The sequence below is a fragment of the Ceratotherium simum genome, chromosome 26, assembly GCF_057802395.1.
Source record: "Ceratotherium simum simum isolate JZ-2026a chromosome 26, ASM5780239v1, whole genome shotgun sequence".
NCBI classification, from domain to species: Eukaryota; Metazoa; Chordata; class Mammalia; order Perissodactyla; family Rhinocerotidae; genus Ceratotherium; species Ceratotherium simum.
In genome coordinates this window covers 1,273,466-1,289,603 of record NC_141925.1, presented here as the reverse complement: position 1 = coordinate 1,289,603, position 16,138 = coordinate 1,273,466, and the positions used below count along the sequence as shown (strand labels likewise).

The following is a 16,138-nucleotide window of genomic DNA, read 5'->3' as shown; positions in this document are numbered from 1 at the left end:
TGGGCTCGGCCCCAGCCTGGAGTCAGGCATCTCATCCTCCAACGCCTGGCTGGTGCGCGCTTCGGAAGGCTCTTGATGCCAATTCCAACCTGACCAGATCTGAACTCTCCAGCGCCCTATACCCCAAAGACCCGGGTGGGGGACAGAAACCCCGGACACACACCGTCTCTGTACACATCACTATTTACAAAGGACCAGGACGAGCGCCACGCGGGGCCCGGGCGCACCCAAAGCGCAGACAGTGAGTTGTGCTCAGGCTGAGGCTGGTGCTCCGAGGGGCCTGTGGCTGAGTGGGGGAGCCAGGCACCCTGAGGCCGCCTGCTCACACTTAATGACGATAACGCAACAAAAACCTTTATATAAACAGTTTATTTACTCTAAACAGCAACACAGACAAAACGCCATATAAACACAAAGGAAGTGATGCGGAGACGAGGTGCTGGCCGACTTTGGATCTGGGGCTCGTAAGCAACACAACCCAGGTTCTGCGGAGAGAGAACAGTGCGGCGGGAAGGGCAGGCGGACTTCCTTTCTCATGCAGCCAGCTGAGGCCACGCGCAGCTCTGACTGGGAGAAGCATGCCGCATCTGTGAGCGAGGGATCGAGCTCTGGGGGCTCATCGAAGTATAAAAGTTTATAATTTTACAGCAGTTGAAATACTGACATCAATATTAAAATAAAAGCAAGTTTTACATAACAATCAAAAATACAAAAGACTGAAGGAAGAGACCCTGTGTGAAAAACTGGGCAATTCAGCGAGTCGAGAACTGTGTACCAGTGGCGGAAATGGAAAATGGCGCCCGTCCAACCCTCCCCAGGTGACTAGTAATTGTACAGAGCAACGTTAGATTTGCAAAAAGGTTGTAAACAAGTTCTTGCCAAACCAATCCCTTCCTTTTAGATGCCCCAAGGTTGCTGCTTATGAGGGTGCAAACTTCTTGGCCTGTGCTCGAACTCTCTTCTCGTATTCCACTCTGTTTTGGCTGAGGGGTCAAGAAAGAGACACGTTAGAAGGTGCAGCCGCCCACAGAGGCTGGCACCCCGGAAGCCTGCAGCGAGACGGGGCCACCCCAACCTGGGGCACCGGTCGCAGGGCACAGAGCGGAGGACAGGCTGGCCCGCTGGGCGGCGCCTTGGCTCAGGAGGGCCAGAGACCGGCCTGTGCCGTGGGGCGCCATGAGGATGCAGCCTGGGCCAGGGTCCACATGTCTAACCAGGGACCAGCAGTTTCCTTTTTAAGTTTGAAACAGCTTCATCCCTTGGGAGAGAAAACCCATTGCTCAGCACTATTCTTTGCTTCAAGAGCAGACACCAACTTCTGCTGGTTTCCCCATAGGGCTCTCAATCCCGAGGGCCGGGGTGTGGAGGTCGGGCAGGACCTCGGCTGGGATTCCAGCGTGAGAAGTGCCGCCCAGGAAAAGGGGGCTGAAGGGAAGGCGTGCGCTGCCCAGGCTGGGGTGAAACAGGCAGATGGGAGGGCAGCAAACATGCCATCTGGGGAATAGAGGTGACCGAGGCCCATGGGACACGATGACGTTTACGGACAGGGCTCCCTGCTGCACGGGTGTCAGAGGTCTCAGCCAGCACCTCGGGGCTGCTGTGGGACCCTCCTCAGAGCCCTGGCACTCAAGAAGCACAGCCTCTTTGAGCGCTGCTCCCAGCCCTGGGTGCAGCCGTCACCTGCGGCCCAGGCCAGGAGATGAGGGACAAAGCGCCACCGTGAGGCCTTCCCTCAGCTCTGCCCAGCGCGGATGATAGGCTCTGGTGCCCAGAGCCCTCCCCTCTGGGGAAAGGCTGTGCCAGCACCAGGAGAGGCAGAAACCTGCCCGAGCCTGCCCCGTGCTGGCATGGCGCCACGGCACACGCCAGTCCCGGAAGGCCAGCGTCAGCGGGATGCCCGGCTCACAGGAGCTGGGGAGCGAAGGCCACAGGAGCAGCGTCTACCACCTGGCCGTGCTGCAGGCAGTCTGTGCTCCCACCTTGGCCAAGGGCCTGGCCGGCATGTGCAACCCCAGCTCCCTGTGAGGGGAGGCTTCTGGAAGGGGCTGTGTCAGGCCACGAGGAAAAGGGTGGAGGCAGTTGGCTGGGAGGGCTCTGGAAGGAGCTGGAAGGAACAGCAGAGGCAGCCAAGTGCAGCTCTGCCATTTACCAAGTGAGGCCCGGGCACAGGGCTGCCTCTGGGGTGCTGGGGGCACCCGGCAGGGGGGAACACAGCCTGTGACCTTCCAGAAACGCAAGGAAAAAAGAGATCTGAAATCTTCAAGCATGGTTCACAAAAGGTGCTTTTAACGTGGACGCTTGTGGAAGAAAGAACACCTCGTTCATGAGAAGACCACGGCATGATGCCATCGCAGGCGAGGATCCCCGAGTTCATGGGAAGATGCTCCCCAACCCAAGTGAGCCTGGAGCTACACAACTGACAGGCGGGACCACAGTGCCACAGGCACGCCATCAAACCCCCGGGAACTCAGGATAAGGGCACGAGGGCATCGTGTCCGCGCCAGAGACACACCGGGGCCAGCGCTCTCTCTGAAGGCCAGAGAGGGGATGCTTTTGGCTTTGGGGGCCTCACACTCTGTCCCAATGGCTCAGCTCAGACAGCGTGTACCCAGCGGCCTTATTTACAAAGCCGCGTGGGCCAACAGGGCCACTGCAGACAGATGTCGCGGTGAAAACCAGCCCGAGGGTCAAGAAGGGAGGATGCATCTCAGGGAGTCGGTGGTGCGCAGCGGCCAACGGGACACACGTGGACTCAAGCTGAGCTCCACCAGACTCACGGACAGCCACCCCCGCTGGCTGGCGGCTCGCACAGGGGACTGAAGCCTGGAGTAGGGGCAGCCAGGCAGAAGGTGGGGCTCACTGGGGGTGCCCAGGGTGTGGGAACAGGAACCTCCGCCCCTGTCCAGGAGCGTCCTGCCGCTCTTGGCCACTAGGGGGAACCTGACTGACACCTGGGGTGGGCCCAGGGACCCCAAGCCATTTTGGTGGCAGGGGGGAATGTGCCTCCTACAACCTGGCACTTCTCTCAGACAGAACTGGGACACTTTGCGGGCCAGCTGCTCAGAGCGGCCCGAGGCTGGATGGTTCCAGCCTCAGCTCTTACCCTCTGACCAGCTCCAACTCCAGAAACAACCCTCCTGGAAGGAATAGGCCCAGCCGCCCTCTCCCCTGTGGGTCAGCCCCTTGGGTCCCAGGTTTCTGAATGTGGGCAGATAGAGCAGGGCGGGGGTCAGAGCTCCCAACCTGGTGTAAGGCCCCAACCAGCCCAGCCCAGGAGGCTGGCCACAGGGCCAGGGTCCCCCACTGTCCACTCGGCCAGGCCCACAGTGCTGGGTTTAACTAGCACTCGCCTAAGTCACACCAGGCCATCCTCCCTCAGCACAGATGGTGGACAGACCACGAGACTCATCTGGCCATCGCAGCGCCACGCACGGAAGGGCTGCGACGTGAAGGGGGTGCCCAGTTCCCCGGTGGGGACGTCACAGCAGCTGGGTGGCCAAGAGCAAGCTGGAGTGCTACTTCCCTACTGTACCATGCCCATGGGAGGCACCACGCCCAGGGCAGGAGCAGGAGAGAGGAGGCGGGAGGTCTGGGGTCCCTGGGAGAGCTGCACTGTTGGACACGCCTCCTTCACACCCACCCCCAGGGGCCTTTCGCTGCGCTGGACCAGGGCTCCCTGAGACAGGGTGTGCCTGGCCACAGCTCATGAGGGCAAAGTGGCCAACAGGAGCCCATGTCACCTGACCTCTGCGCCTCCTGCACTGTCCCCCACGACACTTGTGCCACACCAGCTCTGACCACCCGTTCCTGCCACCACAGGCCCTCTGCACACACAGCTCCCACTGCTGACAGGGCCTCCCCTTTGCGGTGCTGACCTGGCTGCCACCCATGTGAGCTTGTGTCTCAGGGCCTCCCTCCCTCCCAGGCTTCTGGGAGCAGCAAGGACTGTCCCCCAACCCACAGCTCGCCTGCCGTTCCCCTTCTTACGGGCAGCCTTCCAGGCAAGGCCGTGCAAGCCAACGAGAGATTGCAGCAAGCAGAACCAGACCGCTACTAACCAGTAAATCGTGTAGGCCTCTGCTTGAGCTGGATCTTGGATATTTGGTTCATTTAGAAGTTCCTGTATTCCTAGTAAGATCTGTATGAAAGACAGAAACAAGCACGCGGAGGTCAGTGGTGTGAGGGGCAAACTGTTCTGGGACGTCGGCCTCAGCTACCACGAAGGACCACAGCTCTCTGCTCCTGCAGGAAAATCGAGGCCAGCGCCTCCCGCTGCGTACCTGCTTAATCGTGATGGCTGGCCGCCAGTCCTTGTCTTCCTCGAGGATGGACAGGCACACTGTGCCTGAAGGGTACACGTTTGGGTGGAACAACGGTGGTTCAAATTTGCCTGGACCACAGGGAAGAAAGAAAACGTGTTTTTGGTGGCAGCTGTTGCTCTACAGAATAACATCTTGCCTGATGATGTCCCCCCCACCCCCCACTGGGGCACCTTGCTGGTCACCAGGCATTTGGCCAAGATTTAGAAAAACAAAACTGTGGCCACAAGGTGGGAGGAGGTAAGAGGTACAAGCATGTGCGTTTCACTCAGCGTGAAGCCACGCCCCCCCCAGGACCCCCACCCCCAGCAGCCAGAGCACAGAGCCCCAGGGGGGCCTCCCCTATGTCCCTCCCCAGCCTGTCAGACCCGGGAAAATGGGAAGGGGCTGCCGCAGCAGGTGAAGAGGACCTGGGGAAACAGCCAAGGCCCTTCCAAATAAGTGGCCACTCTCAAAGCAGATCATCCTGCTTTAAAAACTGAGGTTTTAGGACCTCACGTTTGTTCTTTCAAAAAAAAAAAATTATTTTCTTTTCAAAAAAACGAATACATGTAGAAAATCTGAAAATATGAAAGCGCAGGAAAAAGATTGCCAGTAGCCCTACCCAGGGACTCTCAACCACGGCTGACATATTAGTATACTTCTCACGTTTTTTATGGGCACTTTTCCCTTTTCTCTTTATTTTTAAACATTATTTAACTATACCCAGAAAAGTGCAACAAGTCTAGTACAACTGGATGAATTACCAAAAAATGAACACACCGACTAACAGCCAGTTTCTCAGAAAACTCCCTCCGACACCGCCTGCTCTGTTCGCCTCATCATCCCAACCTGCAACCCCGGGGGGACTCCCCAGGCTGCGTGTGTGGACCGCAGAGGGCCTCCTTGCTCTGCTCCCATGGGTCACGCGCGTCCTTGCAGGCAATGGCGGTCACGCACTCCCGCTGCCGCCTGGGCGTCCACTAGGAGAGCAGGCAGCTCGCGGTCTTGCCCAGCGCATGGGAGGTGCACACGTGAGCTGTTACGAGTAAAGCTGTGAACGTCCTTACACGTGCATTTCAAAGTGGAGATGTTGGGTCACAGGGTGTCTGTGGAACTCGAGTAGACACTGCCGGCTTCCACGGTGGCTGTACTGACTCACATGGCACCAGCATGGGCTGCGAGTTCCACCGCTCCACAGCTCTGCCAACACGGGGCGGTGTCGGTCACGAGCCTCAGCCATTCTGTTCAATGAACAGCGGTTGCCTCTTGTGCTTCTAGCCTGTGTCTCCTTCATTCACCGTCAAGCACTGGCTACTTCTTTGGAGAAGTTTTTTTTGTGTGAGGAAGATCAGCCCTGAGCTAACATGTCACCAATCCTTCTTTTTTTGCTGAGGAAGACTGGCCCTGGGCTAACATCCGTGCCCATCTTCCTCCACTCTATGTGGGACGCCGCCACAGCATGGCTTGACAAGTGGTGCATCTGTGCGTACCCAGGATCAGAACCCCGGGCCGCCGCAGCGGAGCGCAAGCACTTAACCGCTACGCCATGGGGCTGGCTCCCTTTGGAGAAGTTCTTGTTCAAGTCTCTTCACGTTTTTCTTTTTTTTTATAATTTTATTTATTTATATTTTTCCCCCCAAAGCCCCAGTAGATAGTTGTATGTCATAGCTGCACATCCTTCTAGTTGCTGTATGTGGGACGTGGCCTCAGCATGGCTGGAGAAGTGGTGCGTCGGTGCGCGCCCAGGATCGGAACCCGGGCCACCAGCAGTGGAGCGCGCTCACTTAACCACCAAGCCACGGGGCCGGCCCCTCTTCACGTTTTTCTATTGGGTGGTCTCTTATTGTTCTGTAAGAGCTCTTTATATATTCTGAATACGAGCCTTGTTGTCAGTTAAATGTCTTGCAAATATCTTCTCCCACTCTGAGTTTGCCTTTTTGTTTTCTTTTTGCTGAGGAAGATCCGCCCTGAGCTAACATCTGTGCTAATCTTCCTCTCTTTGGTATGTGAGCTGCTGTCACAGCATGGCCACTGACAGACAGGTGGTGTGGGCCCACGCCTGGGAACCAAACCCGGGCCGCCTAAGTGGAGTGTGCTGAACTTAACCACTAGGTCACTGGGCTGGCCCTGCCTTCTGCTTCTATAATTGTACCTTTTGGTGAACACAAATTTCTAATTTTAATTTAATCTGACTTACCAATCTTACTTCTGGTCCCAAAAAGTGCACCAGGGATGAGCATCGGCATCCGCCAAGCCCCTCACCCCGACCCTTCCAGTCACCAGCTGGCCTCCTTCCACACAACAGTCACCCCCTGATCTCCAGCACCGCCCACCACGTGGCCTGCTGCTGACTTTCCACAGGACCCGACACCAACTCCTCCGCGTCTGGCTCCCCGCTCCACATCGCGTTTGGGAGACTCACTCCTGTGTATCCTCGTCTGTCCTTCATCCTCGCTGCTGCAGACCCTCCCAGCACTTATTTACCCCTCCTGTTGTTAACGGACACTAGCGCTGTCTCCAGCTCTTGGCGACTACAGATGGGGCTCGAATAAACATGCCCGACCACGCCTTTTGGTGAGCACACAGATGTGTTTCTACTGAATATTTATTTGGGTGGAACCGCCGGGTCCTGGGGAAGGCAAATCTTAAGCTTCAGGTGACACAGCAGACAGCTTTCCAAGGGAAATTTTCAAAATCTACACTGTCTCCAGCAAGCATCTGGCGGCTCCCGCTGCTCTGCACCCTCTCCCACCCTGGGGGTCTGCTGTGGTCGTAATCTGCAATTCTCTGCTAAGAAGTTAGGCTTCTTTTCCTATGCTGATTGGCCAGGAGGAGAGCCTCTTTAGTGAAGGGCCTGTTCGATCTACTGATAGTTTGCCTTTTTCTTATTGATTTGTGGATGCTCTTGACATATTCACAATAAGTACTGACGTGTATGTACGATCTCCTCTCTTCTTCACTCTCACTGGTGTCTTTTGGTGGGAGATGGCCTTAATTCCAACGTAGTCCAATTGATCATTTTTTCCTCTATGGGGGAAAAAGCACTTTTTGTGCTTCCCTGGTTAAGAAATCATCACCTACCTAGTCATGAAGATATCCTCTTCTCTTCCTCTGAAAGCTGTACGGTTCCACCTTTCCAGTGGGCACCACGACCCATCTGCATGGCTTCTGCCCACGGCAGAAGGGAGAGACGGAGTTCTCCCCTCCTCCACCGGATGCCCCACTGACCTAGTCCATGTACTAGAATACCACCCTCTCCCCAGGCATCACAGCATCACCTCTGTCATAAACGAAGCCACCACACATCTGTGGTGCTTCTGGACTCTTTGCTCTGCAGGTCTGCGTCTCAATCACTGTGTCTCTGTAGCAGGTCTCAATCTGGGTTACGTCTTGCGCACTCTGCTAATGGGTCTGGGTACTCGTTAGCCAATGAGCCTCACAATCCTCCCCTCCTGGCACCCCAAGGGCTACAGGTATCCTCGACACTCTGCATTTGCTGTATTTTAGAGTCTGTGTGACAACTTCCACAAAACCTGCTTCGGTTCTGATTGGGATGACACCGAATCTGCAGAGCAGACTGGAGAGAACTGACATCTTCACTATATTGCGTCCTCCGATCCGTAAACATGGCCTACCTCTCCAGGTATTCAGGTTCTCCTGGACTTCTCTCAGGAACACCGTTCAGTTTTCAGTATAGAGGCCTTGAACATCGCTTGTTGGATTTATTCCAAGGTATGTGATGTGACTGTAAATGGCATACTTCAAACACTTTCATGTGTTGCAGTTATGTGGAAACAGATTTCGTATGTTAATCTCTCGTCCAGCAACCTGACAGACAGACAGAGGGAACCCACCCCACCCCGGGAACCCACCCCACCCCAGTCTTCCTTCTCCACTTTTCTGTGGGGGTCTTCTCCTTGCCTTGCCGCATTTGCTTGGACCCCAATACAATGTAGAGTAGAAGTCATGAAAGCAGCCACAATTTGTCTCATTCTTTGATTTTTCTTGTAATTAAAGAAATTACTTAAAGTAACACCGGCACGTGACAAAAAAATTCAAACAGCAAAGAGCCTCCCAAACAGAGCACAGCTCCACCCAGGGGGTGCCCTGCTAACCGCTCGTTGGAAGTTCTTCTGTAGATGCCACTGCAATGGGAAACGTACCTCTGCCTCCCGAATCACTGACCACTAGGGCAAGCGTTCACACAGAGCCTCACCACGCCACCGCCTGTTGCCCATGCGCTGGGGCACATGTTAACTCATCTAATTAACCAGCCACGGACAACGTATGTTGATTTCCAGCTACAAAAGGGTAGGGATTTGGTGCCCCGCCCCGCCTGAGGTTTGCTCAACTGCGTCAGGACAATCTGGCAGTAGCACATTAAACCAGCTTGGCCTTTTCTCCCTGCTGCCTTCTCTGGGGGCTTATGTGCACCCTCCCTCCAGGCTGCAGACGCAGCCATGAGCTGGGTGGGAAGTTCTAACAGACAACAGGCAGGCTGGTAACAGGTCAGGGCAAACAAAACCCTCCGAGTGGTGAAGTTCTAGACGGTGGTGCTTTTACACATCCGTCCCTATCTAGGCTGGTACATTAAGGGCCCAGGAGCTTCCCAGTGGGTTAGAGCTGGGATCTGGGACTAGCCTGTTCCATGCCCCTCGCACCCCTGGGGCTAGAAACAGACTCAAATCCATAGCCAGCCACAGGGATCAAAGGCCCTGGAGCCGCCCCACGTGGAGCAGAGCGTGACATAACCAACACCCCAGGAGGCCTGAGCTCTTTGAAGAGGACTTCAGATTTCTGCTGGAACGTGGCCACAGCAGACTGACTTTCAAAGACTTCAGTCTACTTACATTTCGGTGGTGAGGATGGATAATCGTCTTTGAAAAGCATCCGCAGTTTAAACAACCCTCCTTCCCATGGAGTCTGTTGGGAAATAAGACTGCGATTAAATGTGCTGCCGGCCAGGCCCAGGAGGAGGGGCTTGCTTTTGCTGCACACCCCCTAGGACCACGAAGACCCCAGAGAGAGGGGAGCAGCCCAACTGTTCCACAAACAGGACTGTCAGGACCTCCATGAGCCCTTAGACTGAGTCGGAAAGAGCCCTCCTTGGAGCGGGGCAGGGCAGGAGCTGGGCTTCTGAGAAGACAGGGCCCCTGGCGGGCTGGCTCCTCCCACCCCGGGACAGGGTGAGGACTTGAGTGAACTCTACTGCATACCCCTTCCCCTAGAGGGGCATTCTGCGAGGCCCCTCCCTCAGGTCCCACCTGTCCCTGGGCAGCCTCCCAGCGCCACCATCCACTACCCCTTTCCAACCTCCCCCAGGAGGGAGACGGCCACAGCACACCTGCCTTGCCCTAAGATGAGGGGCCAGGAATGGTCTCAACAAAGGCTGGGTGCGTGCTGGGCGCTCAACAGCCTCAGACGAAGGATGAACCCAAACCACGTCACCTCACGGACAAAGCCGAGTCCTAATCCACCGGCTTAGTGCAGGGGGTGGGGACACTGTCAGGAAGCACTGAGGCTGAGCTCTCGTGATCTCACAACAGACCACGGGTGGGAGGAAATGGAGGTGATGATGCCTCCAGCATAACCCAGACACCTCGGGGGCCTCCTCCTCCGGAGTCACCCAGGCAGAACTATACGCAAGGTCATTAGAGACCCTCACTCCCAAATGCTTCAAGCGTGCGGGTCCTAACGGGCCGGGTGCACTCAGGGGAGCCGAGGAGGCGGCCCCACAGGGAGGACTGGCCAGTGTGTGAAGGACATGCAGGGGCCCACGCAGCCCTCTCCAGTGGCTGATGCCTGGCCTCTGCATCGCAGGATCTGCAGCTGCCCCAGGCTCAGAGACGCCCCAGAAGGAGCATCACTATGTCTGGGCAGCTGCAGCCCCAGCAGGTCTGGCAGGACAAGCCCGAAGGCCCTCGGGCTCCTCCAGACCAGTCTCCATCCCACCTCCAAGGCTCCTTCTGCTCCCGAGATGCAGCCGGTGGGGCACCTCCCCACACGTGAGGGGTTACATGTCACCCTACCCTCGTTCGTTCCCCATCTCACATCCCCCCGGGGCTCGCATGAGCATCAGGAATGTCACATGCACTCAAACACAAGTCCTTCTGAAGGACTTCTGTCCCTCTGTCCTGCTGCTAGAAGCCGACAAGTGGCAGAGGACATGAGCCACGGGCCTCTTACCCCTTTCTTTCCTGGAATGGCACACTCCCAGTTCATGAGGTTCATCGTGCCGTCGGGGTTTTTTGTCGGGACAGCCACAAAACCCTGGGAGAAAATACCACACAAGCACATCAGCCACGCCGTCTCACTCTATGCGCACAAGGACAAGCCTGTGGCCCCACCGCCTGCCAGCACGGAGGCAACGGCCCCCTTCCGGCAGGCCCCTTCGGGCAGGCCCCTTCGGGCAGGCCCCGTCCACTGCGTTGCACACAGAAATAAAGCTTTCCTTACAAATGGGTGGTCTTTTCTCCAAGCTTTCCTCTCTTGGGCGAGTCTGCTGAGGGCGATCCCCGACATATTCAAAGTCCCTGGAAGAGATGGGCAGAGGGTGCGATTAGGAAAGGCAAACCTGTTTCCCTGTCTCTTCACCTGACAACTGGCCCCACCCGCCTCCGGCAGCCAGGGAAGCAGCAGCTGGCCGCTCCCAAGACCCAGGCCTCCTGGAACACCTCCATGTGGGGCACCTTCCCTGTGTACATCTCACCTCCAGGGCTCCACGGCACACGCCGTGGACTCCATTTCATGGTGACACAGAGGTTCAGAGAGGTGAAGCCACACAGCTGCTAGGTGCTGCGGGGGAGGGGACACTGGGCACTCCCAACAGACACCTGCACACCTGTCCTGCCCTCTTCAGTCACATGCGGCAGTGGGCCAGAGTAACAGGGATTACAATTCCACCATCAGACTCCGCAGAAACAGCAGGGACAAGGTAGGGGTGTCCAGAGCACTAGCCTGAGACCCAGGAGGGGCAGTGATGGCGTGCTCGCCTCTGCCTGTACAGGGATGTGGGGGCGCTGTCAGGCCCCCAGCTTAGAATCAGGGGCTCAGAATTCAGATTTGGGCGCAGCCAGGAGGATAACCCTTATTCTTGAAAGGCAATGCAGCGGAAATGTGCCAGTGGGGCAGAGAGCAGTTCAACTGAGTTATGGACAAGTACAGAGATGGCACACCTGCCCACCAGCATCCAAGAGACCCCCCTTGTCACCAGGGCCCCAGGCTCCTTCCTCTTCTCCCTCCACTCTCACATCCTACAGCCCCACCTAGGACCTGCTGGCGCCCCACAAACAACGAACAGATCAAGGCCTGTCTCCCATTTACTTTGGGGAAGTCAACGCAAGGGGGAGCCAGCTAGCAGGGAGCACCAGGCGGAAGGGGAGACACCTCAGCAGGCAGGGCCCACCCGCCCCCGCCAGTGCACCGTGTGGGAGGGGGCTCCCCCCCATCACGCCCCGAGCCCCTCGACTACAGACCCTGGAGGCTCAGTGCCTTCAGCCGTTCAAATCAGCAGCCCAGAAGCCCTCAGCCTGCACTGTCTCATGCTTCCCGCAGGTAAAGCAGCATCTCAGGGCGCTGGATAGCCAGCAGGGCACAGCAGACCTTCAGAGGTCACAAAACTTGCCCAAGAACCTGACCCTGTGTTTGCTGACCTCCCAAGTCCGTGGAAACATTGAAGACACCCGCTGCATCGCCCCCTGCCCCCGACTCCCCCTCCTGTGATTACTCATGCGGCCTCCCCACTGCGGCGCAGGCTGACCCACAACTGCCTCAGCAATCCAAATCGCACCATTCTCCCCGCCACCCCCCACCTGGCTGCCGGGCCCTGGGCCCCAGACAACTCAAACAGCCCCTGTTTGTGCAGGAGGGGTCAAGTCAACAGGTCAGCAGCAGGCCAGACGGGCCACGCCTTGCTACCCTGCAGTACAGCCCCTTCTGAGTGTGGCCCTGCGCGGGGGCATCACCTGGATGCTTGTAAGAAATGCACATGCCCAATGCCCCCCCCCCCACCCCGAGTCAGGAACTCGGGGCTGCCAGCGCTCTGGGTTCTGGGCAGCTCCCGAGAAGTCAGCAAAGTGGAAGGAGGGGGTCTGGGATCGCCATTGCCGTGCCACCCAGGAGCCCAAGTCTCAGGAAGTGGGGCGAGTTACCACAAACCGCCAGACCAACCAGACGTGGTGCGCTTTCAAGAAACATGCATACTTATGTCATCATAAGGAAAAGTGACGGTCAAAAATCAAAACCCTCCAGTCAGGAAGCACAGCTGCCGGGGCAACACGTGACAGACGCACCCACTGGGGGCATGGCCTCCAGCTCCACACTGTGACCCCAGAACGCACCTTTACAAAGACTCTGCTCTTACCTGACCTCAAGATTAAGTATGAAATAGATAACATCAAGCTTGGACCCAACAGAATTTCTCTTCACCGCCACTCGATCCCAGGGTTCTAGTCTGCCCACCTCCCATGCGGTATGTGACCGGGCTGCCCAAAGCTCACACCCACCCGGGGTCTCCTTCCCTGGACAGCATGTCTCCATCTGGAATAGTCACTACTTCCCGCTACGTAAAATCGGGGCCAGCAGCTGAGAACAAGACGCGCATTGCTGCCCTGGGGGCTCACACAAGAGGAAGTCTTGTCCTGGGAAACACTAGGTGCCCGAGGTCCACAGCAGGACCACAGGGATGGGGAGGCACGCACCCTGGTTTCAAATGGTGGCCAGGTAGGCTACCCAAGCCCAGCCTGCAGAGATCAGGCAGGAGACTGTTCCAGGCAGGATGGTCAGGAACAGAAGGGCCCCGTGGGCCAGAGGCAGGGCCAGGGGGTTCAGGAGGCCTGGACATTGACCGTGAGGGCCTGGTGAGCCACTGTGAGGACCTGGGCTCGCACAGGGAGGTGGGGAGCTTGCAAGGACCTGGGCAGAGGAGAGCGCCAGCTAGCTCCTGTCTTTAAGGCTCTCTCTGGGCAGAAGTGCGCAGTGATGACTAGCCGCGAGGCCAGGAGGCTGGGGCAGTAACCTGGATGTCTGAAAATCCTTCATTTCCACAAGTTTCTCAAACCCTTCACTTCAACTGGTTCTTCTAAATGAAATGACCCAACTCCACCCCCATCCCCAGCTTGAGAGCACAGCACACACTAGCCTCCAAAGTCCTACAGTCCCCTGCCCCCAGCTTCCCCCACCGAAAGGGCACACACAGAATGGCCTCTCACCCCCAGCCAGGGTAAAGCAGACAGCACAGGCTGGCAGGCTGCTTCTGCTGCATTAATGAACACAGAAGTTCAGTGACCAAGACAAGCAGTTGTCGAAATGAGATGTAAGGACCCCCCCGCCCCCCAGTCTGAGCTGGGCTGGCATCACCAAGACGGGTTCCGTCAGCAGGACAAAGAGCCACAGGTGCACACCTGCACAGTCCCAGGCAGAGGACTGGTCCCAAGATGCTTCCACTCCCACTGACCTCCTGGTGTACAGGAGACAGCAGACAATTTGTTACATTTTAATTACAATACAGAACTCATTCAGAATCCCACTTGAAATGGAAACTCCTTCCCCAACTAACAGAGGCACTTAAGAAGCAGTTGAGTGTTCCTAGATGTTTCAGAGCGGCAAAGTTATAAGATACAAAGATAAGACATCCCCTAACTACTAGAGTTCTTCAGGCAGAGCACTGGAGTCTGCCCTCCACCTTCCTCCAGGGCCTGGCAGAGGGGTGTACTTGAACTTGCTCTTGTCAGATCATGCTCTACTAATTGACAGAACGGACCTCAGAGCTACTTACTGCATGAATATGGCAAGGTGCTCATCTTCCCCAGCCTCAACTTTCTCATCTGTAAAACGGGTGCTAGACTATGACCTCACAGGTTTGCCCAGGGTGACACTGATAATGGATTCCACGCTCCAGCCGGGCCTTTCCCACCCAAATGCAAACTCCGCAAGGGAGATTCCAGCAGAAGGCTTTCACTTCACCTGGCCCCAAGCACCTCGCACTCAGGAGACCTCCCGTCCAAGCTGCACATCTCTTGTTCTTTCCCAACATAATTCCCAGGACCCTGGGCTGTTTCTGAAACAAAGTCCCAAACCACAAGACTCACCGGGCAAAAGCACAACAGCATGCAGAATTCACCCCTAAACCACCCAAAAGGCGGAAAACAAATCAGGACAAACTTAGGATCCATGTCCCTTTTCTGTCGGATAGGTTCTCAACCCAAAGGCCTGTGTTTCCTCAATAGCAAGAAACATTTATGGCCACAGTCTTTAAAAGGAAACAAACAAAAAGCCAACTTTGCAAACACAGTAACAATATCTTCCCAAACTGAGAAACAAAGCATATTTTCAAATTATACAAACCGAACCGGCTAATACTGTGATTCCGGGGCGACTACAGGCCGCGATCGCGAGCCCAGCTAATCATCCCCTTCCTCCCTCCTACTCACGTAACTACCAGTTCCAACCTCCGCTCAATCGGTACAAAGCAACCTCCGAAAGAAAACTCTCCCTGAAGCGAAGCGCCCATGTTCAGTGTCCCACCAACTGCAGGTGGAGCTCTTTAGAGGCGCAAGAAAACTCAGGCTTGTTTTGATTTTCAGACATCAAACCCCCCCCCCCCCACGAGCCAGCGATTTTGCAACCCAAGACTTTCAAGTACCGGGGCCGCGCGCTGTCCCCTGGCTGCAGAGCGCCACAGGTCTGCGCGCAGTCCCGTGACCCCGGAAAACAGTCTCCCCGTGGAGGCTCCGCGGCGCGGTAGCCGCCCTCCAGCCCAGCGCCTGTCAACAGCGGCCGCGGCGCTCTGCGCTCCGGGACGCGACCGGGAGCCCCTCGGGGCCGCGGCCCAGCACGCGCTCTCCCGCCTTCAAAAGGGAAAGTGATGGGAACCCGGGGACGGGACGCGAGCCAGGCCAGGCGCGGGGGGACGCGGTCCGCCGAGGCCGCAGGCTCGGGCCTCCCTGCTCCGGCCGGCCGACTCCCGGGCGCGGCGCCGCGGGCCTGCCGGGCGGGGCGGGGGTCCAGGAGCGCGGCGACGGCGAGTCGGGGCCGCAGGGCCGGGGGCGGAGGGGGCGCCCGCCCGGCTGGGCCCGACGGCAGCAGAGGGCCCGTGCCCGCCTGCCGCCGCCGCCCCCCGGCCGTGCTCACCTCGGGCGGCCGCGGCCCGGCAAGCGAGGCGGACGAGGCGACGGCGGCGGCGCTCCCTTTGTCTCGGGACTTCCCTCCCGAGCCCGCTCCGCGCGCAGCCCGAGCGCTCCGAGGACCCCGCGCGGGCGGGGCGCGGGCGGGGCCTACGGGGGCTGCCCGCTGTGCGCCTGCCCCGCGCGCCGCCGCCGCCGCCCCGAGCCCCGCGCTGCCCGCCCCGCTGCGCGCCGCCCGCTGCCCGCGCCCCGCCGCCGCGCGCCCGCGCCCCGGGCTCCACCGGGGAGCCCGGCCCGGGGGAGGCTTTCCAGTCAGGCGGCGCCCCAGACACCTGCTCCCTTAAAGGAGCCGCGTCCCCGATGTGAGGGAGTGTCTGCAAACTCCCCTTCGTGACGCGCGCGTCCACTCGAGGACACGCCGGCGAGCCGCGCGGGAAAGGGAAGGCCGAGATCCCCAAGGGCTCCCCGGATGCCCCGCGGGCACCTCTCCGGGCACGGGGCCCGGGGATCTCCTGGGGGCTAGGGCCCAGGGCCGGGGTGCAAAGACCACTGAGGCCTAAAGACCCTCCGCAGCGTCGCAGGACGGTGACGATCCCCCGAGTACGACGCCCTGTGAAACCCCTTGCAATTGGCTAGTTCGGGGCCCTGGGCGGGGCGTCCGTCGAATTCGCCCAATGAGCTGACCCCGCACAGAAGGCCGAGTGCCGGCCCGAC

General features: G+C 58.0%; 1 protein-coding gene across 2 annotated transcripts; it reads right to left on the bottom strand.

Annotated features, from left to right (window-relative positions):
* Positions 1 to 350: 350 nt before the first annotated feature.
* UBE2I (ubiquitin conjugating enzyme E2 I) lies at positions 351 to 15,563 on the bottom strand. Of its 2 annotated transcripts, none has more exons than XM_087449337.1 (7): positions 15,432 to 15,563; positions 10,758 to 10,834; positions 10,488 to 10,571; positions 9,152 to 9,224; positions 4,281 to 4,390; positions 4,059 to 4,138; positions 351 to 983 (listed from the first exon to the last, which is right to left on the bottom strand). In XM_087449337.1, exons 2-7 carry the CDS (start codon positions 10,821 to 10,823, stop codon positions 920 to 922), a joined length of 477 nt encoding a protein of 158 aa, XP_087305463.1. In that variant the 5' UTR covers positions 10,824 to 10,834; positions 15,432 to 15,563; the 3' UTR covers positions 351 to 919. The 2 variants fall into 2 exon arrangements, with proteins under 2 accessions (XP_087305463.1, XP_087305462.1); XM_087449336.1 differs by lacking the exon at positions 15,432 to 15,563 and adding an exon at positions 11,011 to 11,478.
* Positions 15,564 to 16,138: the final 575 nt, after the last annotated feature.

What these genes read in the sequence shown, in the direction of transcription:
- UBE2I (XM_087449336.1), bottom strand. Translation starts at nt 11,050, where the DNA reads ATGAAATGGAGTCCACGGCGTGTGCCGTGGAGCCCTGGAG. An exon ending in GGAGAAAAGACCACCCATTT is followed by an intron (nt 10,572 to 10,757) that starts GTAAGGAAAGCT and finishes ATTTTCTCCCAG; the next exon opens with GGTTTTGTGGCTGTCCCGAC. An exon ending in CAGCCATCACGATTAAGCAG is followed by an intron (nt 4,139 to 4,280) that starts GTACGCAGCGGG and finishes TCTTTCATACAG; the next exon opens with ATCTTACTAGGAATACAGGA.